The sequence below is a fragment of the Pectinophora gossypiella genome, chromosome 25, assembly GCF_024362695.1.
Source record: "Pectinophora gossypiella chromosome 25, ilPecGoss1.1, whole genome shotgun sequence".
NCBI classification, from domain to species: domain Eukaryota; kingdom Metazoa; phylum Arthropoda; class Insecta; order Lepidoptera; family Gelechiidae; genus Pectinophora; species Pectinophora gossypiella.
Window position 1 is genome coordinate 8,713,895 of NC_065428.1, and position 23,634 is coordinate 8,737,528.

A 23,634-nucleotide genomic window follows, 5' to 3' on the forward strand; every position below is an offset into this window, starting at 1 on the left:
GTTATGAAGATGATAACAGTTTATCTTCAACAACTACAGTCGTAAACTGTATTCTATCCAGCCCACAGTTTAATTTTGTGTAATGTTATTTATTTTTTCGGTATTTCTTAATAGTTGCATGATGGTCTTAGGAAACTTCGAAAACATCACCTTAAACGATTTTAGATGGGTAAATGAACCATCTGAATGGAGTTTGAGGGATAATGCACTCGAAGTCACAACGGATAACAATACAGATTTTTGGCAAAAAACTTATTATGATTTCCATCGTAATACTGGGCATATTTTCGGAGTTGAGATCGTAGATGACTTCACATTTACTGTAAGTACCAAGTACGCAACACAATCTCGTGTACCTATTTCAACTTAGTTTAAAAAAAATGTTTGTATTTTATGTCTGATTAATTGCAACACCGGAAGTTCATAAACCTATCGAAATTAAAAATGTAAAAAACTTTTTGGCGGTTTTTACGGCATTTTTCTTTTGTCATTCCAGGCATGTATCGAAGCGAATTTCACAACGCTTTATGATCAGGCTGGTCTTATGATATATGTTGATGAGAAGCACTGGCTGAAGGCTGGTATTGAGTACAACGATGGACTACCGATGATCGGGAGCGTAAATACTAACGAAGTTTCTGACTGGGGCACAGGTAACTAACGTGAAGCCTAATAATATATAAGCCTTTATTTTAGATAAATTTTTAAGGTGTTTTTACACATTTATAATATTTTATGTATGTCGATTGAACTAAAAGTACTTATTGTACATTTGCTGGATAAAACCCTGAATTCGAAAGCCAAGTTCGCGTTACACTAGGCACTCTCAAATTTTGTACCAGGTGAGCGCTCTCAACGCTCCCGATTTCTTCGGCCAAGTAGTAAATGCCATACGCGGCAAATGTATAATAAGTCACGTCAAAAAACCCTTGATTTATTTTTGATTATTTTCTACAGGAGTCTTCACCGGAAACCCTCGGAAATTCTACCTTCGTCTTTCGAAAGTGGACAAAGTTGTTTGTGTCAAGTACTCTACGGACAATGTAACTTGGACGTTGCTTTGTCTAGCCCCGTTTGCTAAAGCTGACAAATATATAGTGGGGCCTATGACCTGTACCCCACAGAGGGAAGGTCTTAAAGTCAAGTTCAGTGATATAAAGATTACCGAACCCGCTGATGATATTTTACATGCAAATTAAAACATGGAAATACTTTTTAGAATCTAACAAATATAACTTGATTGATCTTGTGTCACAAGTTGATGAATAAATATTTTTCTATCTCTCTCTCTCTCTCTCTCTCTGACAGCCGTCAGAACATTTATTCTTTGATATACCTATTTCATATGCCTGGACTGGTAGATATGGTTGTAATATCAGGCGACCTATAACCATAATCTAAATAAAAAATGCTTAAGTCTTTTTATGTAATAGGAAATAAAAATGTTTCCAAAATGACGCCTGCATGTGCTACTTGAAATGAGGTGACTGTGTTAGTTAAAAATAAAACATTAGGTACATTTATAAAATCATTTATTTCACATTTTCTTGTCATACAATAGTTCAACGACATTTATTGTCTGTTATATTGTATTTATTGGAATGTACAATGTTCTAACTAATCATAGTATGTTACACAACAAATACCAGACGGTGCCGAATGTAGCAGATATAAACTTAAAAGTTATAGTTTGACTGCTCTAAAACTAGTGTCGTCCTTCACTTATAATTACATAAAAACAGCTAGGTTTAAAAGTAAAATTAAACCAGCGGAACGCTTAAGGCCGTTTTGACATAATAAAGAACAGAAATTCGCTCCGACAAGTTACAAATTAATACGAAACTTCATGAACACAATAAAGTACAACTATTTGCTCCTTTAGCGTAGTTATTAATGAATATGATACTTGATGAGCGGGACAGACGACAAAACGGTCTGATTATAACGTGACGCTATTTTTTAAGTTACAAATAATTTCGTGTCTGTACCAGAATCGACACCTATGTCGATACGATTTAACTTTAACACTCAGAAAATGAAAATTGTATCACTAAAACGATTTCTTTGTCCGTCGAAAACTTAAAAGAGAACTATTTACAAGAATACGCGAAAATTCCTAAAACAACAGATTTCTTACTTAACCTTTATAAAACTATACTTATACGAACTTAACACTACAAAATGCTCGCAACTTAACGCAAAGAAAATGGCCAAGCGTGAATAGATTAAAATATTATCACAATTAACAATCCTAACAATAACAGTTTGTCAAAAAATTGTAGAAGAAATATTTTTCTTTTAGCAACATTTGTTTTTCTTTTTTTGTGAATATCTTTTTTATCCATTCTGAATCAAAACTTATGAAATAGATTGTAATCTTTAGGTATTCTAAATATGAAAGTCGCCAATGTTTTTAATTTATTGTCAAGTAAAAGTAATAAAAAAGCTGCAAGAAAAAGGCTACAATTAAATAAACATTTTCTACTCTTTTTTGCAACGCTGTATATTTTATAATGATTATATATTTTTAAAACTAGTACAACATTTAAATGGCTAAGAAACCCTGCTTAGTAAAGGGCCAATGTTATTGTGGACAGCACATTTAAAAGCTCACAAATCGATAATTTCTTCATCAATGTTTTAATTTAAATGTGGAACTTCGAACACGTGTGGTTCTAACCGGATATTTGCAAAAAGACAAAATATTGTAGAACATTTTTGCGTTTACGATAATGAGATTGGCTTCCGGTGTTCGACGATCTACTACTATTTTAAAAAGTGTTGCCATTATTGAGCAGGTAACTTTAAAATCAAAATAACGGATTAGTACTCCTTTCGTGAAACATAATTTTAAATCCACTCTATTAACCTTCTAATACAAACAAAAACACCTAATCAATAAATATTACACAAGAAAATACAAGTGTTTTTTCAAACATATTTCGGGTCTTGTATAAATATTGCCCTATAAAACACCTTTTAAAAAGGGTAATTTATTATTTCCAATATAATAATAGTAACTTATTACAATATTAATTTGGGTCGTCTATAGGCTCTGTTTTAATCGATACCTGCATGCCGTGGGGTGTTGAAGTGATAGGTGCGTCCTTTGTGCGGCTTAGGTTGTACATCTGTAAGATAAATTATAATTAATATAAACCTTAAAGAAATATACATAAAAGAAGGTATTGATGAGCTCTGAACCACTGAATTCGACTTAAAATAGATTTATCAAATTTAATGAAACTAATGAGGGACTTTCCAAGCTACGTTCCAAAAAAAAAAAAAAACAAAAAAAAACATCTTCACTAATTTAAGAGCCACGCTCTTGTCGGTGTAGCATTCTCCATGCTACTCGACGCGAGCGGGATGGCGCCCAGAGTAGTCGGGTCTATTGCAAAGCCGTACAGGACTCCTGTCTTCCGGCTCTGAATAGTACTGACAGTTACCGCTACCCTCAGTCAGGTTTCACGTTACAGAAAAAAATATAGCAATATAAAAATATACACCACTGCCTACATAGGCAGGCGTGTACATACAGGCGAGACGCTATTTTATGTGTTGCTATGGTCACCGTACCTTCATAAACATGGGCGTGGAGAGCTGCGCGACGCTGGTGGCGCTGGCGAACAAGTCGTCCAGGTCGGGCGTGTGCGTGCGGGGGGTGGCGGGGGCCTTCAGCCGGGGGGGGGCCTTGGGGCGCCGCCGGGACGGCTCCGAGTCCGAGTCCGAGGGCGGCGGCCGGACCTGGAACAACATACACGTCATACATACATACCCTATGAAGAAAAGAGAACCATATTGAAGACTATAGAGAATCGGAGAGGAAATATGATTGGCCACCTGATACATTTATAACAAACATTATAGAAGGAAAAATTGAAGGAGAGAGGAAGGGGTAGACCTAGGATAACATTTATGAAACAAATAAAAGAGACGGTGCAGGTCGTGTCGTATCGGGAGGTGAAGGTTTTGGCGGGAAGAAGAGAGGAATGGCGATTACTCACCGACAAGAGCGCAGCTCTTAAATAGAGAGAGAGACATACATACCCTACAATAAGGAATAATACTACGTATAGAACGGCAACTCTCCGCTCCCCAGCGGCTGAGCTAGGTTTACCCCCTTGAACATAGTTTAGACTTGAATCGTGAAGCCAGCGCGCGTAACGTTGTTTTTATTTTTTATCAGTTTAGTTTACATGTTCGAATTTTGAAATTGGACGCCGACGTTCTTTCGTCTGATTTGATTATTCGATCTTATAGTAATTGCCCGCGCTGGCTCGCCTCGGTGGCGCCTATAAATATTTATTTTTCATGATGATGATTGTTCTTCAAAACATATTATGCGAATAACTTGCAATAAAATTGAACCGAACCTAATGTGAATGCAATTAATTAGTTCAGTATTTTTTTATTTTTTTAAGTCAAGTCCAAGTCAAGTGGAGGTCCGGGTTCGATTCCCGATGGGGACATTGTCGAAATCACTTTGTGAGACTGTCCTTTGTTTGGTAAGGACTTTTCAGGCTTGAATCACCTGATTGTCCGAAAAAGTAAGATGATTCCGTGCTTCGGAAGGCACGTTAAGCCGTTGGTCCCGGCTATTAGCCGTTAAAAACACCTCCACCAACCCGCAGTGGAGCAGGTGGTGGAGTATGCTCCATACCCCCTCCGGTTGATTGAGGGGAGGCCTGTGCCCAGCAGTGGGACATATATAGGCAGTTTTTGTTTATGTTATGTTATGATTAAGTCAAGTGTAAAGTATTAGTTTATATTGTGAACCTTCATTGCTTAAAATTTCTCTCTTTTACGCAAAAAATCTTGAGAAGAGTGGACTTGTATAACCCGACCGCGTTACGATGAACCACGCACTAATAGACGTTACAACGTCGTACTTATCTAATTTTTCAATGTAATTTTTTCCTTTTCATAATGAGCTGGACACGTCCTTCCACGGCTTTTCAAACCAAACAAAAAGAAGATTTCTTAGTCAATTTCTCACCTTCCTGGGACGTCCTGGACCTCTCTTTTTAGGCGGCGCCGAAGGCAGAGGGGACGGCGAACGCAACTGAAACAAAATAACTCGATAAGTATACCATGCTGAGCGCGGCGCCAAATGGTGATCCCAGCACGGGCCTAAGACATTGGTTTTCGAATTTGTTTCCGAATTCATGTTTGAATCATAAATGATTACCACGAGCTCAGCGGCGAAGGAAAACATCGTGAGGAAACCCACATTCCCGGGAAGTGCGTTTCGGAGGTATGTTTTACATCACATACCTCCGAAACTGTATTGGGCTGGTTTTCCCCTTCGCGGGTTGGAAGGTCAGGCAGGCAGCAGGACCTGTAAACCTTTATGTTAGGCATAGATTAAGGAATAGTACTACGTATAGAACGGCAACTCTCCGGATCGGTGCTTCTGAAGGCACGTTAAGCGTTGGCCCCGGCTGCATTAGCAGTCGTTAATAACCATCAATCCGCACTGGGCCCGCGTGATGGTTTAAGGCCCGATCTCCCCTATCCATCCATAGGGCAAGCCCGTGCCCCAGTAGTGGGGACGTTGAATGGGCTGATGATGATGTCGATTGCTTTACTCACCATGCGTTTCCTAACGGGTCGGCTGCCGTCAGCTGACCTGGTGGTCATGGACAGCTTGCTCTCAGTCCGGGACTCGCCGGCTGGGCTGACCGCCTCCTCTTTGGCCAGGATACCGCTCATACGGTTCTTGAAGAAGCTGTCTTCAGCTATTTTGAGTGCTTCGAAGCATTTGTGCCCTTGGAGAGCGTATCTGTAAGGGGAATGAAGATATCCGTAATATGTGAGTGACATAACATAAGCTTAGCGCTATATCCCAATTGGGGTAGTCAGAGGCACATCCATCGCAAGATGAACTAAGTGTCCATACCCCACTGAGCTTTCTGTTAGACAAATGGGAACTTATTTGTGTTAATTTCAAGAAGGTTTAGGCGGGATAATTTCGTCATGACATAAAAATGGCTACCAATACCTGGTTTTCTTATACTATGCCCAATTGAACGTGATTTACCTGATAATCTTCAAGACCTCAATCCGGCAGAGCAGCCTGGTGTCGTCGTCCATCTTCTTGAAGAGTGGCAGCAGCGAGTTCATGAACGACTTGTCGTCGTCAAAGTGGTCATCGGGGAGGATTGAATTCGCGTCGATTTTGATTTCCAAAGACGGATTCTTCATTTCCTTTAGTAATAAAAAGGTATATGATAGTGAAAACTAACTGCACTCTTTTTACCCGAGTCCCGCGAAGCCAAAAAATTCAAAAATTTCTAAATTCAAAAATATTTATTTTTCAAAATTGGCTTACAAAGTTAGCGCTTTTTGAACGTCAAAAAATTAAATTACATATTATGTAACTAGCTGTAAAACTACTACCACATCGGAATCTGTAACGCTGAGGGAAAGACGTGGCCAGAAAACCTCCGAGCACAGGGCCCTAGTAAAAGAAGGGTTGTATTGTTTTTAGGCTAGTTTCCAACTAGTCAAATTATCTACTAAATTAGCTACTCTTTACTCAATGTCAAAACACGAAATTACTGTGGAATTTGTATGAAAAACAACGTAAATACGGCCACGAGCATTAATAATATGTATGTACACTTTGGTACCATGTCACATTAACTTTTTGACAAATTGAACTGTAAGTCTCACTAAATTTCAAATATGTTAGTGCGACAGAGTCCTAAAGTGAGTACATTATATTGCTCATGACTGTACAGGTAAGTATATCTATCTACGTAGTTAATTCTTAACACTGAACCTTCTTTAAAACGTCCATATAATGTTACCTTATCAATAGTAGCCTGGTTGCCTTTATCCAGCGTTTCCACCTTCTCTTTGTCTTCGGCCTTCGTCTTCAAGTCCAGCGGTTTGTCGACAATCTCGTGTTTTATCTTGAGCACCACGTCTTCTGACGGCTGGTGCTGAGGGGAGTTTGACACTTCGGAGAGTGATTCGTACTTGTCTTGCGAGTACCGTGGTTTCCTGAGAAATAGATGAAATAATCAATAGGCTACTTTCCAACTAGTCAAATCAGTTACTTTTCAATAAACGTCAAAACACGAAATTACTATGGAATCTTTACTTTTTATTTTTTTTGTCTTCTATCGTGTGGGTTGGGTTGTGAGGTGGATTACTCATCAACCCTGGTGTCCACATTCAGCGCTTATCGCTATCGAGCCACTAGGGTCGATTTATTTCCAAACATTTTCCTCTCAGACGACGCCCTGAGCCGAGGTTCGCGCCCAACTGGGCACCCTCAGGCCTGTTGTCTTAAATTTTGTACCGGGCGACAACCCTCAGCCCTCGCCATTAGTCCGGCCAAGTAGTTAAAAAAAAGGTTAATGAGCCGCAAAAGGCCCCTGACATGGCTCATGTAACGACTATTTACTTACACCAGTAAGTAGTGTAGCAGAGTGCAAACTTTGCACAAACGGGCCTTTCGTTCTGACCGTCATCATTTAAAATTACGAAATTCTCATTCCATTCCACATTTCCTTTCATTTTACTCTCTTTTGACTCACTGCATCCCCGACCTTCATTAAAACAACAAGTATATTATACTGTTTAGGGCCGTGCCCTCTAATTCTTGATTATTTTGTGAAGTGTGTATATTGTGAACTATGTATATTCCTATCCTGTTTGTGAAGTGTTCTTAATAAACTGTATATATTCCTGCTTGCTGCTTGCTTCTAATTAATCATCGTTATCACCAATCACTCCCCTACTCTGTCGGCACGTCGGGATACCATATCCTCACCACCCAGCGTGCCGCAGTAGGAACAGAGACCAACGGCTTCTGGTGACCAGCCTGTAACCACCACCACGGACCACGGAGGACGTTTTTTTTCGTTCCAGTGCTGATATGCTGTACTCACTTGTTCTGCAGCGCTCGCAGCAGGAAGCTCATCTGGCTGTGGTACTGATAGCGGCGGCTGCCCACGGGGCACTGTTCGGGTAGGACGCACTTCCCTTGCCTGTAGGCCTTCGTGTACGAATCGCGGATCGAGCGCCAACGCTTCTGGACTTCCTTGCCTGAGGACAAGAGATATGAATTTATATACCTTACTAATAACATAGCATGATTAGAGCGAGTCAGATATATCTCCCATCTTTTTCTATTTAGGCGATGTGACTTATCAAGTTTTAGTAAATAAATAAAGTATATTTAGTTCTTAGTAGATCGCGTTTGTAGAGTAAACATAACATAAGCTCACGACTATACCCCATTTGGGGTAGTCAGAGGTACATCCATCGCTAATTCAACTAAGCACCCACACCTCACCAAGCTTTCTGTTATACCAACGTGATAAGTGAGCCGTATCGCCGTCTATACTGATCGAGGCAACTGTGTTAGTGAAAACGACGCTTACCATAAATTAATCATCATCAGCCCATTAACGTTCCCACTGCTGGGGCACGGGCCTTCCCTATGGATGGATAGGGAGATCGGGCCTTAAACCATCACGCGGGCCCAGTGCGGATTGATGGTTATTAACGACTGCTAGTGCAGCCGGGACCGACGGCTTAACGTGCCTTCCGAAGCACGGAGGAGCTCGAGATGAAAACTTTTTTTTTTGTGGTAACCCATCCTATGACCGGCCTTTGCGAAAGTTGCTTAACTTCAACAATCGCAGACCGAGCGCATTAACCATAAATCAATAACAGTGCAATTTTGTATCAACTTACGTGCCGGTAGGCCTGTACCTACACCGGGGATCGAACCGGTAGCGATGTGATTGTAGAGGTTATATTATATAAATCCGTTATGTAGTAATGATGCAAACGTGAGACGGGGTCGATCGCCGAAGCAAGTTTAAGGCCAATGCGGCTCTTGTATAACCGGAGGCCCAGCTGTGGGCTATTTTTTATTATCTTTATTAGTTAAGGTTTAATACGATCTATTCTGAACCGGCGTGCGCGTATGAAGCGATTGATGAATGTGGAGGAAGCAAGAGAAGTGTGTCAGGATCGAAGCAAATGGAATTCTATAGTCTCTGCTTACCCCGGTGGGAAATAGGCGTGAGTTTATGTATGTATGTGTTTATTAGTTACACAAACAGATAATAGATAACAGAATTATAGTGTACTATCTAGTCTAATATCCACAATAGCCCCGATTCCTGGAGACACCGCCTAATTTTATTTTAAGTTATATCCGTCATTTTCATATCCATCGAAAAGGAAAGAGACGGATGATTCACAGCTCTTAATTTTAGGAAGAATGAGTAAATGAATGAATAACTCGGGCGAATCAAAAAGGTATGTCGCTGGTATGCAATCCGTTTGACGTGCTGTCTACTTAACTGTGTCGGGTTATTGACTGATGTAAAATTTTTAGACGGTTGGTTTAGATTTGTGCTTAAAATTGACGTGTGTTTCATAAATTTTTCCCTTTCCTTTTCGGCGGATAAGAAAATGACAGATATAACTCAAAATAAAATTAGATGGTATTTACAGGAATTAGCACCAATAGTGCACAAAATATAACTAAATAACAATAATTGTAGTAAAAAACGACTACTTAAATTTTTTGAGATCTAAAAAATGGATGGACACAGGAAAATGAGAGAAACAAGAGATTAGTAAATAGATAATTATTGGATTGTAGGCTGATCACCTGATTTTCTAAAAAGTAAGATAATCCGTGCTTCGGTAGGCACGTTAAGCCGTTGGTCCCGGTTACTACTTACTGATCTAAGTAAGTAGTCGTTACATGAGCCATGTCAGGGACCTTTGGCGGCTCTATAATAACCCTGACACCAGGGTTGATGAGGTTGGTAATTCACCTCATAACCACTACACTCTAATTCTATTAAAATAATTTGGTATATATTATAATGTATATACACCATTAACACATGTTTATGGAACACGATGTTCGGGCCTCACCCAACAGGGTCCACATAATATCAGCGTCGTGGTTCACGCCGCGACTTGTGCTGAGGCCCTTTTATCTCAGGACGTCCACCACCACCTTATGATCATTTCGACAAACATCCTGCTTTTTTGTAATTGTTTTAGTGGAAAGATATGACGTTGTTGTCTTTTTTTTGTATGTGGTGTCCTTTTATAATAATTTTTTTCTATTCTATTCAACCCACACGATAGAAGAAGGCTCCCACAGGACACCGCCTGACGCGTAAGTGCGAGGCAGACAGTTTGTGTCCTTTTCCTTCTCACTCCTTACAGCCATCTAAGACCCAAAGGGGATGAGGTCGACACTAATTGGTGCGGGGCGGAGTGTTACCGTTCTAGTATTATTCTTTATGTGCCAGGAGTGCGCCCTAGAATGGCGACTGCACTTTCGCTGTCGCTTCGTCGGCGACGGCGCGTGCGCACACTCTCGGTTTTTACGGAGAAAGGCGCGCCTATATGGCGACGTGACAGTTATGTATACTTTAATAAAAAAATATAGCTTATAATCAGATCTTTTTTTAAAAAAACTTTCAAATATAATTCTCTCAGAAGACGTCCTGGGCCGCGAAGTTCGCGCCCAACTGGGCACCCTCAGGCATGTTGTTTTTTTCTACCGGGAGAGCCCTCAACGCTCCTTATAATTTGTCCGGCCAAGAAGATGATGCCCACGTCAAAAAAGAAATAGGCAACACTACAAAACATAATGGTTGTTGCTTGTGTGTGTGTGAGAGTGTGTGTGTGAAAAAGAGAGAGAGAGAGAATGTTTATGGTGGATATTAGATTAGACCTAGGGGGTTAAAATGGCCACATCGAAGCAATTCATCTAAGAAAGCAATATTGCAATTTGACATTTGCGCATATAAACGTAAGTGCGCAATGCAAAAAAATGTCAAATAGCAATATTGCTTTCTTCGTTGTGGCCATTTTAACCCCCCTGGTCTTAAACCATGGTGTTCACTATATGGCAACGATATAACCATTAGGGTCTGATTAACCTACCCTTTCTACTAATACCGGGTCATACCCCATATCACCAGTCTAGTGCGGTGTTGATTACATAACCGACAGCTGACATTATTTTAACGCGAGAATGACAAAAGAGGGTTTACAGACGGACGATTTTCAATAAAAAACATAGTATTTCGTAAAATCCGACAGAGAGATTGTCTCCTTTCAGGCTGATCCCTTGTCACCATAAGGTTTATATTATTTATTTTATTTTCTTTATTAAGGAAACAAACAGCTTGCACAATAGATATTTTAAGATATAAACTTATAATTTGACACATTAAGCAAAATCTGTTTCCACCGATATATCTAACATATATATTTATATTCCGTTGCAAATTGCAATGAACAAGTAATATATTAAGTCATGGTATAAGAAAACCAGGTATGCTCAAAAGTGACAGCTAACATTTCAAGGTTAGCCCAGCTGACGTCATCCCACCCTGGGTTGCCATTTTGTAAAAAATAAATAAGTAAAAACGCGCCAAAATCAACCAAGACTCACCCTGGCCGCAAACTAAAACTTCATCGGGTTAGATTGCGGCCAGATAAAACTCATACCGGGTGGCCGTAAACTAATCGATTTTTTTTTTGTATTTTAAGGGGCTGAGGGGTGCCACTTTGAGGTCTCTCAACACCACCACCACCACAAACCACCACCACACCACCACCGGGCACCACCTCAATTTTTTGCTACGGCCGCCACTGGATCTCAAAGCATTTTTGTGGTATGTCCTCACCGGGATTCGAATGGTAGCCTAACGCTCAACCACTAGACAACGAAGGTCGTTGTTTTTTTATTAATTAGCACATAGGGGTGAATCATCATCATCATCAGCCCATTAACGTCCCCACTGCTGGGGCACGGGCATTCCCTATGGATGGATAGGGAGATCGGGCCTTAAACAATCACGCGGGCCCAGTGCGGATTGATGGTTATTAACGACTGCTAATGCAGCCGGGACCAACGGCTTAACGTGCCTTCCGAAGCAGCTCCTCGCTCGACATGAAAACTTTTTTTTTGTGGTCACCCATCCTATGACCGGCCTTTGCGAAAGTTGCTTAACTTCAACAATCGCAGACCGAGCGCGTTTACCGCTGCGCCACCGAGCCCCTCATAAGGGGTGAATAATAAACAATAATAGACATGAGTGCGGTTAAAAAACCGCTCGTCTACACGCCCCTGAGCAGGTGGGTATGGTATCACCCGCGCTATCACCCAGCGATACACTATCACTCGAACGGCTGATAATGGCGAAGTATTAACTTTATAATATTTACATATCTTCGCGTTACTTGGGCGCCATCGCACTTGCGTCAGACAGAGTACTGCGGGGCGGAAGGCAAGAGAAACCACTGCCCTTTTCTTCCTTAAAAGTAGCATGGAGAACGCTACACAGACAAGAGCGTGGCTCTTAAGTTAGTGATGATGCGTTAGTCAGAGGTACGTACATCGCAAGAAGACCTGAGTACCCACGCCTCACCGAGGTTTCTGTTACACCAACGTGATAGGCAACAACCTCCGTGGTCCAGAGGTCCGGAGATCCTGGGTTCGATTCCCGGTGGGGACATATCACAAAAACTACTTTGCGGTCCCTAGTTTGGTTAGGACATTACAGGCTGATCACCTGATTGTCTGAAAGTAAGAACACGTGCTTCGTAAGGCACGTTAAGCCGTTGGTCCCGGTTACCACATACTGATGTAAGTAAGTAGTCGTAACATGAGCCATGTCAGGGGCCTTTGGCGGTTCAATTAACCCTGACACCAGGGTTGTTGAGGTTGGTAGTCCGCCAAACAACCCACACGATAGAAGAGAAGTCCGTAGATAAACTGGTCACTTCACCATCAGTTGTATAAGAGCCACGCCCACGTGGACACGTTAACACGCCACACGCCACGTGTGACGTCATCGCACACGTGCGTGGATCTGTCAGTACGCATCCGATAGAGAATGGAGATGTAATTAATTAGTCATTCGGGGTACACGTCACGGATTTATCTATTTCGGGAACAGTGAATAGAAATGTTTCGTGAAATTTTCGTGTTTTTGTAACTATGTACTCATCACCAGCCCATTAACGTCCCCACTGCTGGGGCACGGGCCATCCCTATGTATGGATAGGGAGATCGGGCCTTAAACCACCACGCGGGCCCAGTGCGGATTCGTGGTTATTAACGACTGCTAATGCAGCCGGGACCAACGGCTTAACGTGCCTTCCGAAGCACGGAGGAGCTCGAGATTTATTTTATTTTCTTCGGAAAACCAACAGCATAAGAAATAATAGATTATGTTGTAATTATACAATAAGCCAATTATAGGAGATGAAAACATTTTTTTTTGTGGTCACCCATACTATGACCGGCCTTTGCGAAAGTTGCTTAACTTCAACAATCGCAGACCGAGCGCGTTAACCGCTGCGCCACCGAGCTTATGCTCGAACTATGTACTATTAAACAGAATTATTGACTATATTTCCATAAGATAACATTTTAATATCGTCTCAATGCGCGGTAAGAATGAAGGGCTTCCCAATCGACGTTCCCCAAACACACGATAGATGGCGTTGTTCACTATTAACGTGATACATACATAAACTCACGCCTATTTCCCACCGGGGTAAGCAGAGACTATAGAATTCCATTTGCTTCGATCCTGACACACTTCTGTTGCTTCCTCCACATTCATCAATCGCTTCATACACGCACGCCGGTTCAGAGTAGATTAACGTGATAATAACCTATTTTCTCATTACTCGGATACATAATTATTCCAAAATTCAATGTTACTATGTTATGGTACTGTTATGTACCATCTCCCTATCCATCCATAGGGAAGGCCCGTGCCCCAGCAGTGGGGACGTTAATGGGCTGATAGTGATTTTATGGTACTGTTATGTAGTTCTGTGCAATAAAGTATATTTGATTTGATTTGATTTGTTACTTTGATGAGAGACTTTTCAAGGGTACCTTCCTTAAAAATAATATAGATGGCGCTGTACAGATTTTCTTTCGTTTAACCTTATAATTTCATGGTCAACAGCCATGTTGTGTTGTTTTTGGGTATAAATGATGACCCTTTTTATTACACCCAGGCACAATTACATCTTCCATCAATTATTCATCATCATCAGCCCATTAACGTCCCCACTGCTGGGGCACAGGGCTTCCCTATGGATGGGTAGGGAGATCGGGCCTTAAACCATCACGCGGGCCCGGTGCGGATCCGGTGCCATCAATTATTATTCTGATCAAAATAAAGAGAAGCAATATAGATAGCAACGTAATTCTATACATAACATGATACAAATATCAAACAACAATTTTATATTATGTTTGTGTCATTACATTGTATTTTTGTTCTAGCCATAGAGGCAGCCAATCAGCTCGCGACACCAAACACTTCAGGTCCCCGATACCGACCCCGCCGGCGTGGTCGACGATTTCCCTCATTCAGCGCTTATCGCTATCGACCCACTAGGGTCGATTAATTCTTTCAAATATTTTTCCTCTCAGACGACGCCCTGAGCCGAGGTTCGCGCCCAACTGGGCACCCTCAGGCCTGTTGTCTTAAACGTTGTACCGGGTGAGAGCCTTCAGCGCTCCCCATTTGTCCGGCCAAGTAGTTAATGCCATCTGCGGCAAATCTACAATAAGTCACGTCAAAAAAAAATTGTATTTTTGAATAATTATGTATCCGTGTAACGAGGAAATAGGTAATTATCACGTTAAATCTGTACAAAGCCATCTATATTGTTTTTGGTGAACATAGCCTGAATTTCCTCATTATTATATTAACACAAAATGGCGATTCATAGTGACTATGTTACCAAAAGAATAAAGATTTATTTCTTTTTTATTGACGTTTTTATTGTAATCAATAGGTATTTTCCTTCCAATTAAAAACAAAGCACTGAGGGATGTAAACAATATGTATTTTTTAAATAAGATTTTCAATTAATTGGTCCTTTTTTCCGAGCAAAACGGATTAATTAAAATATTTTCTCCTGGCAAGGGAATCAGAAGTACGTCTATGAGAAGATCTTAACCGCCCACGCTGGCTCCTACTTGGTAACTATGTGATGTACAATCGATAGATTTCAATACAATATAGGAGGGGTAACTATACCAGGTGTTAGTGACGTCGTAACGAAAACTTTGGGGGATGATTCAGAACATGATTCTAAGTTGACATCAAGTGGAATTTCCTGTCGCAAAATTCATGAAAATGTTATTATTTTTTTAATTATTTTCAGTCCTATATTGTATATATTACCCTATATATTTATTCTGTTGTGTGCTTTTGTACTTATAGTTTATTATTTTCTAAGTTAATATGTATTATACAGGGTGTTAGTGACATCATAACGAAAACTTTGAGGGATGATTCAGACCATGATTAAAATTTTATATCAAGTAGAATTTTCCTTCGCATAACTATGGAACTGAAAATAATTTGTTTTAAGTTTACGCGGTTATTATCATAATTAAAGCACATAATAACGGGTTCTTACCGCGTTTAAATGGGGATATGAGACTCCAGGGGAGTCGAGGGGGAATTAATGAAACACTAAAATTTTCATGAATTTTCCGACAGGTAAATCCACTTGATATCAACTCAGAATCATGCTCTGAATCAACCCTCGAAGTTTTCGTTACGATGTCACTAACACCCTGTATACTTCTGCCTACCCCTTCGGGGATAGAGGCGTGATGTTATGATATAGACATGAGTATTATTATTATGAACGCAGGTTACATAACTTCTTGTGAAGTGCAGTGATGGTATCGATTCTGTAGGGCTTGCGTTGCCTAGTTACGAATGCCGAGAGGTGGGAGTAATGCCTTGAGCCTTAACGAAGGTTGGGAACATGTAATATTCTGTCAGCTGTCAAATTAATTAAGCTATAGTTCACGAAGTACTCACAGGCAAAGGCGACGGACCCCATACAGTCGGTGAATATTTATTCGAAGTCGTTACATGTGCCATGTCAGGGGCCTTTGACGGCTCAAAAGTAACCCTGACACCAGGGTTGACGAGGTTGGTTTTCCAGTTACATAATTAGCTGGTAACTTGTTCATCATCAATATCAAATGGAAGTATTTTTTTTTACAAGTTTTTTGTTTTAAATATTCTGATAGGATGTCTGTTTTGTCTAGTTATCCAACTAGTCAAATCAGTGACTTTATACTAAACGTCAAAACACGAAATTACTATGGAATTTGTATGAAAAAGCAACTTGTGACGTAATAGAAACCCTGACAAAATGAAAAAAAAAAAAAAACTTATCATTACATTTTTGTTTATTAAAATTCATAAATAGGTTAAATAGAAAAGGAAAACTATATTGTTAGTTTTAGATCTGTGTTTATTTAGTAATCAGAATTTCATAATTCATCTTTGACCTAGGAAACTACCCAATTATAATCTAATTTTATATTTTTTTTTAATATTTACATCTAAAACCCTAATACTTTTACAAAGACATGTTTAACTATTTAAATATTTACAGTTATCACTTATTTTTGACGTCCTCCTTTTTTGTAGTCGGTTAAAAAGGCGTACGTAGTGCATAGAGCAAGTCAAGATATGGTAATTTGGTATCAGCGCACAAACAACGATAACATTCTTGTTCCGCGCTCTAACCGAAAGAAATTTTAGTGATGTGCCGCGACTCAAGTCACAAGATACGCTTTTATTATATGTCTGCCTACCGTTATGTACCCTAGCGACGATATTTTGTTTTCACTCGCAGTCCAGCAGATATGCAAACAAGTTGTTCAGTTTACCAATAATATCTAGAACGTTCGTTTGAGCACGCAACGTAAAGCAGTCGGTCCCAGCTACTATTTACTTAAGTAAGTATGTAGTCGTTACAGCAGCCAGGGGCCTTTGGCGGCTCAATAGTAACCCTGACACCACGGTTGATCAAGAAGTAAGACGGATATTTGTAATAAGCCACTTTGAAGTGGTTGTAAGTTTTTTCTGTTTAATTGTTACTGTACCCATCACGGAAAATATAAGCGTGCGTTTATGCAAGTATGTTATTATATAAAATAATAAGTCAAAACGCAATAATTACTAATAAAGAATCAAGAGAAACTTTGAAATGATAAAAGGATGTAATGATTACTCAGATTTATTTGGATTTAAAAAATTCAATGATGAATCAATGAACGGTAATACCCGCCATTGTATACGCGAGGCGGCGCACGTCGACGCGTTACCGCACGGCAGGCTAGGCGGTACGAGTAAACTCGTCCGGTCGCGTGACTCAGCCGCCGTTCGTCGTCACACGGTGCGGATAACGCGCCATTCTAATTTCGAATTTTAGAATTCAGTGTCGTATTTTTTTTCTGTAGCTTTTTTCTTTGTTCCTGTTTAAATATTGATAGAGCGGCCAGTGTTAAATGGTTTTTAAAAGTTATAATTTTTTGACCTGATTTGCTGTAGATATGGCTCGGACATTTACTACTTGATTTCGTCACGCAATCTTCGTCACGCGTCTTATAAAGACGCATTTCATCATCTCCCTAGCATTATCCCGTTTTTCATAGGGTCCGCTTACCTAACTTAACGATTTGACAGGTCCTGTTTTTTACAGAAGCGACAGCCTGTCTGACCTTCCAACCCGCGAAGGGACACCCAGCCCAATGCAGGTTAGGTCACATGCCTTCGAAAATGCATTTTTCGGGAATGTGGCTTTCCTCACCATTTATGATCGAAATTTGAATTCGAAAACAAATTAGTTTAGGGCTGTGCTGGATTCGAACCTGCGACCACAAAGTGAGAGGCAAGCGTTCTACCAACTGGGCTATCACGGTTCAAAAACACGCATTTGTACATTAAAAATAAGCAAATCTACTCTATATTCCTCGGAGAGTTGGCATTGACAAGTGAGATCGATCGCAAGCTTTTTACGGACGTCTCTACACTTTCGGAACACGGAACAAATTAATCACTTTACGATATATATTATTTTATTACTATTTGTCCTAGTATGGCTTTGTAATAGACTACTCTGGGCGCCATCCCACTTGCGTCAGACAGAGTACTGCGGGGCGGAAGGCAAGAGGGACACCACTGCCCTATTTTTCCCTAAAAAAGTAGCATGGAAAATGATGATGATGACGATATTTAAACAATCTATAATAATAATGGTATAAGTTTAAGTAGAAACATAAACTAAAGAAATAATTTTAAGTTCAGTTGCATGTACCATCAGATGGTTGGTGCAACGGAAGAAAAAACCCTAAAAACCCTACCACAGATTACACGCTAAAAACACGCAAAGGATATTTGATAGAGAGAAAAGAATCCTAATAGGGATCTTCCGGAATTAAATCATGGACTTTCCAACGTTCACCAAAAACAATATAGATAGACAATATTAAATAAAATAGAGCCTCTGTTGCTCATTCTATCGACGGTTTCACAAGTAACGTCAAAACAATTAGTGTAACATCACGTAGGTACTGTTTCGTACGCAACCTACTATGTAGGTACGTACTCTGCTACCAACATAACTTGATACTTGCGTCTTTCTCCGACTTGAAAAACAAAATAATTATTTATTTATTTACTAAAGTATTCAATACACATAGTCATTACAGGTACATGTATATCATTCGTTACGATATCACTAACAAACACCCTGTATGTATGTGCAATAAAGTGTTATATTATTATCATGTATGTGTTACTATAGAACTGCCTATATACGTCCCACTGCTGGGCACAGGCCTCCCCTCAATCAACAGGAGGGGGTATGGAGCATACTCCACCACGCTGCTCCACTGCGGGTTGGTGGAGGTGTTTATACGGCTAATAGCCGGGACCAACGGCTTAACGTGCCTTCCGAAGCACGGAATCATCTTACTTTTTCGGACAATCAGGTGATTCAAGCCTGAAAAGTCCTTACCAAACAAAGGACAGTCTCACAAAGTGATTTCGACAATGTCCCCATCGGGAATCGAACCCGGACCTCCAGATCGTGAGCCTAACGCTCTAACCACTAGACCACGGAGGCTGTTAACAATATATTTAACAATAAATAAAGCGTTGGGACCACGATCCGGAAGTCTTAGGTTTGATTCTCGGGGGGTGTGTTTCATACAAGCCCCCACTACGGAACGCTCCCGGCATCGCATGTGTGTAGATGAGACCTTTAACGGTTGCCACGGCGATAAAAACCGCTGGTTTATATACTGACCATTTTGAACTCTTGCATCTATCAAATGACTATTAATTTCCATCAGCATAATAAATCGAGAACCGGTTTTAGCACAAAACATGTTTTATTAGCCATTGATGCATGTAAGTAAATAATAAAATGTAATTAGAATTTGTATGGTACGTTTAGAAATAATTTTAGACATATTCAAATTCAAAATTATTTATTTGCTCATAAAACATGTATTTATTATTATTAATTATTTATTATTAATATATTTATGTTTGCAAAAATGACGAGTTTATTTTTCTTTTTCTCATTGTTTTAAAAACCAACAAATATGTTTTCGTGATTTATAAATTTTAATTTCAAATATTCATTTTCTTAATTTGAAAACTCTAGTTCCTACTTTTTATTATTATTATTATAACAGCTTCCGTAGTATCCGTATATAGTGGTTAGAGCGTTGGGCTCACGATCTGGAGGTCCGGGTTCGATTACCGATGGGGACATTGCAGGCTTGAATCACCTGATTGTCCGCAAAAGTAAGATGATTACATGCTTCGGAGGGCACGTTAAGTCATTGGTCCTGGCTATTAGCCGTAAAAAACGCCTCAGCCAACCCGCAGTGGAGCAGCGAAGTGGAGTGTGTTCCATGTCCCGTCCGGATGATTGAGGGGAGGCCTGTGCCCAGCAGTGGGACGTATATAGGCTGTTTTTGTTATTATTATTATAGTTAGTTTTGTGCGCGTTTGTAATTGTGTAGTTTCCTAGGTCAAAGATAAATAATGAAATTCTGATTACAATTTTTTTTACTGATTTATGAATTTTAATAAAGAAAAATGTAATAATAAGTCCGACATTTTCTCACGTTTTTTTATGACGTCACAGGTAGCTTTTTCATACAAATTCCATTGTAAATTTTATATTATGTTTGTAGGCACTGCTGTTGATGCGCCATAACAAATACATAAATTAAAAAAAAGATCATTTGTCAATTGTTGTATTCAATAATATTTAGTTTTAACTCAACATATGTCACAGTTTTTCATAGGAGAGTAAAATGCCCTACTTGTCCGGTATACATTGAATGTAGCCGTAATAGATATTGGTACAGCTTGTAAGTCTTTCATGGAAACTCTTAGTCTACGTATCAGGGCGTAGAAGTGATCCGAATCGAATAAAGAAATAAGTTAACAAAACTCCTGACACCCGCACCTTCTCGTATGAATAAGGCCTCTATTCCGTAACCGATTTATCACTGAACAACACCTTAATAATGACGCTTCAAACCGCACGATCGACCTTATAAATGTCTAAAATACTAACTTATAACAACAAACCTTTTTATTAAAAACTACACTGAAGGCATGAAAAATTTGTAAACGTAAAAAGCTATTAAAAAGAAATATAAAGTAAAAAAAAATATGGCCGTGTAACTTGCGGAAGAAAAAGTTGTAATGTCAGGGGTCTTGATAAAATTGTTAGCTACGCGTCCATTGAAGGTTGTTCTCTGTACAGCAAAATCGGGTCACTATTTTATCTCTATTTAGCGCGTTTGAACTATAAAACACCTTAAAAACATAAGATTTTTGACATTAGGGAATAAGGAGTCTACTTGAAGTTAATTAAAGAAATAAGCATTTAATATTATTATCACTCGCACAAAAAATTACTACAAATATTTTTTTTAATTTTTTTTTCATCATTAACTTAGGACTTAGAACCTTAAGTAGTTGCAAATATTGTCTCCGGTATACTTATGAGTCTGCTCATATCATTAAGGATCCTGGGCGTGAGTTTTTGTGTCTGTGTTATTTAATATGGATATTATATTATTTTAAAGTCTTTGAAAAAGTTTTTAAGATTTTGAAAAAAAAAAAAAAAGTCACGCCTATATCTATTGCTACTCTCTGCTCAACCCAAAAGCAATACAGCGTGAAGATAAATAACCGATATGGAACGCAGGTAGGTATTGATAAAGACAGATAAGTTTTTAGTTCGTATTTCCTTGTATTAGCGTAGTGTCCAATGGGTTTACCAGACACGGTAAAACCCCTTCCTAGCTTTGAAATAATTATATCTGGCATAATTTATGTGATGCCTACTCTTTTTTTTTGTTTGTCCCGCCAAGTACTTAATCAAATCAAATATACTTTATTGCAGACAACATACAAAACAAATTTACACAAATGGATGATAGATACAGTACAATCTGGCGGCCTTATTGCTAAGCAGCAATTTCTTCCAGACAACAGGCACAGGCTGAGGAGGAGAGTATGGAGCGTACTCTACCACGCTGATCCACTGCAGGTTGGTGGAGGTGTTTTACGTCTAATAGCCGGGATCAACGGGACCAACTGCTTAACGTGCCCTCCGAAGCACGGAATCTTACTTTACAGTCACACAAAAAAAAACTTTTGTTCTTTTTTTAAATGTATCGAATGTAATTAGGGAAATAGACGTAATATAAAATAAAACGTCAAAATTAACTTAAACAGCCTATATACGTCCCACTGCTGGGCACAGGCCTCCCCTCATTCAACTGAAGGGGGTATGGAGCATACTCCACCACACTGCTCCACTGCGGGTTGGTGGAGGACTTCCCTAATAAAATAAGTCCAATTCTAAACGTGAAGTAACTCCGGAAGGAAATTATTGGAAACCAATTTATAGAATCAAGCTTGTCTTGGGAAATAACGAATCGAAGTGTTAATCGACACTCGATAGACAGGCAGGCACCACGCTTGTAGCGCCTTTAGGAGCGCGTAGAGCCATCTGATCCGTCGAATATTTTCATGAGAGTGGAAGAAGTCATAAGTGTTATTTCAATGTTATGTTTTTGTTTTGTGTGCTGTTTGTTTGAATAAACGTTTTCTCTCTCTCTCTCTCTCATGTTCATTGTGTGCATGTCAAGTTCATTTGTATGTCGTATTCTGTTGTCTCAGCCCACCCTAATGGGAAATATACGCGTGATCTTATGCATGTTGTTAGTATTAAAGTCATGAGATAGATAAAAATGAACTTTTTTATTTGAAAAAAAAAAGGTGAACCGTATGGCGGTAGTTACTGGCCCATTGGATAGATAGGATATTGCTTATTTCTACTTTTGCCGCAGATAGCATTAACTTGGCCGGACAAATGAGGTGCGCAGACGATTCTTACCTTGTATAAAATTTAAGACTACAACTGGCACTTGGGTGGGTTGCTTGGAATGCAATCTATTGAGTATTGAATATCGGCTGAAGGCTCAAGATGTCACCTGAGAGGATTTAGGTATTTGAAGGAACCAATCAATCCTAGTCCGGTAGTGATAAACACTGAACGAGAGAGTTTTAGGCGGATGAGACGTTCGTTATGTAAAAATTGACGATTCAAAGTGTAATGTTACCTACTGAATAAAGATATTTTTGAATTTGAATTTGAGACATCAAAAGAAACTACTAGTAGTACCTACAATTGGGTTTGCATTATCCCGTATTTCACTCGCTTACCTAACCTGAAGATTTGCCAAGTCCGGGTTTTTACAGAAGCGACTCTGACCTTCCAACCCGCGAAGGGAAAACCAATCCAACACAGGTTAGGTCACATACTTCCAAAAATGCATTTCTCGGGGATGTAGGTTTACTCACGATGTTTTCTTTCACCGCTGAGCACGTGATAATCATTTATGAATTTGTGATTACTAAATAAACAGATCTAAAACTGACGAAAAACATTTTCTATTTAACTTATTTATGAATTTTAATCAAGAAAATGTCCGACATTTTGTCGCGTTCTTTTATAACGTCACAGTGTGCTTTTTCATACTATTTTATATTTTCAATTTTCATATTTTCGTGTTTCGACGTTTAGTGGCTGATTTGACTAATAGGAAACTAGCATTTTTTGTAACAACTTATGGCTCTACCTACCCCGTTCCGTACTTACTGCGTAGTGATATTTTAGAATACACCGCCTGATAAACTACCTACATAAACTGCGTTCGTCCTACATAAATTACTTTTTGTTCACGGATACTTAGTTAAATTACAGTTTAACAATTCATAATTAATTAATGACCAATAATTAGTACAACCATAAAATAATTAGTAAATGTTTATTGTCACAAACAAATAGATCTTTACGTTTTGTCCGCAACGAATTATTTTGTTCAAATAACAAATCTACAAAACAAACAATCAAATTCAATATACTTATTGATAATACTTCATGATAGTGTGTGCTATAAAATACCTTTCTAAAACAATAATAAAATAGTATTACTTCGGTGACGTCACGGCGCGGCCATTTTGTAAAACTTGTTTTGATTACCGTTCGTGCCGCGTTACGATACTTATTAAGTTAATTTTACATATTTAAACTTAGTTGTGCACTCAAAAGTACGTATTTATTCATGTTCCGTTTATTTTCCGTACGTATTATTTATATTGACATTAACTATTATTAACTACGGAGGAAAACATTAAAAAGTAAACATACCAAAAGTTATTTTGACGCAAAAGTATT

General features: G+C 39.2%; 2 protein-coding genes across 3 annotated transcripts in view; one reads left to right on the forward strand and one right to left on the reverse strand.

Annotated features, from left to right (window-relative positions):
- The first annotated feature begins 13 nt into the window (after window positions 1–13).
- LOC126378194 (uncharacterized) lies at window positions 14–1,286 on the forward strand. The gene is made up of 3 exons (XM_050026413.1): window positions 14–322; window positions 497–653; window positions 958–1,286. The coding sequence occupies exons 1-3, from the start codon at window positions 83–85 to the stop codon at window positions 1,197–1,199; spliced, it is 639 nt and encodes a 212-aa protein (XP_049882370.1). The 5' UTR covers window positions 14–82; the 3' UTR covers window positions 1,200–1,286.
- A 229-nt stretch (window positions 1,287–1,515) lies between these two features.
- The window catches only part of LOC126378131 (zinc finger protein 260-like), a 43,102-nt gene continuing 20,983 nt past the window's right edge, over window positions 1,516–23,634 (reverse strand). The window contains exons 2-8 of one of the 2 annotated variants that reach the window (XM_050026315.1): window positions 7,905–8,061; window positions 6,816–7,011; window positions 6,044–6,210; window positions 5,596–5,785; window positions 5,000–5,065; window positions 3,580–3,747; window positions 1,516–3,131 (exon numbers count right to left, since the gene is read on the reverse strand). In XM_050026315.1, coding sequence (XP_049882272.1) covers window positions 3,033–3,131; window positions 3,580–3,747; window positions 5,000–5,065; window positions 5,596–5,785; window positions 6,044–6,210; window positions 6,816–7,011; window positions 7,905–8,061 — 1,043 coding nt within the window. In that variant the 3' untranslated portion in view covers window positions 1,516–3,032. Of the gene's footprint in view, window positions 3,132–3,579; window positions 3,748–4,999; window positions 5,066–5,595; window positions 5,786–6,043; window positions 6,211–6,815; window positions 7,012–7,904; window positions 8,062–23,634 lie in introns of those variants that run through there. The other variant, XM_050026316.1, reaches the window with a different exon arrangement.

Bases quoted from the DNA above. Each gene is read 5' to 3' on its own strand.
- LOC126378194 (XM_050026413.1), top strand. From the start codon at position 83: ATGTTATTTATTTTTTCGGTATTTCTTAATAGTTGCATGATGGTCTTA. The intron at 323-496 runs GTAAGTACCAAG...TTGTCATTCCAG, and splicing joins TAGATGACTTCACATTTACT to GCATGTATCGAAGCGAATTT. The intron at 654-957 runs GTAACTAACGTG...TATTTTCTACAG, and splicing joins AGTTTCTGACTGGGGCACAG to GAGTCTTCACCGGAAACCCT.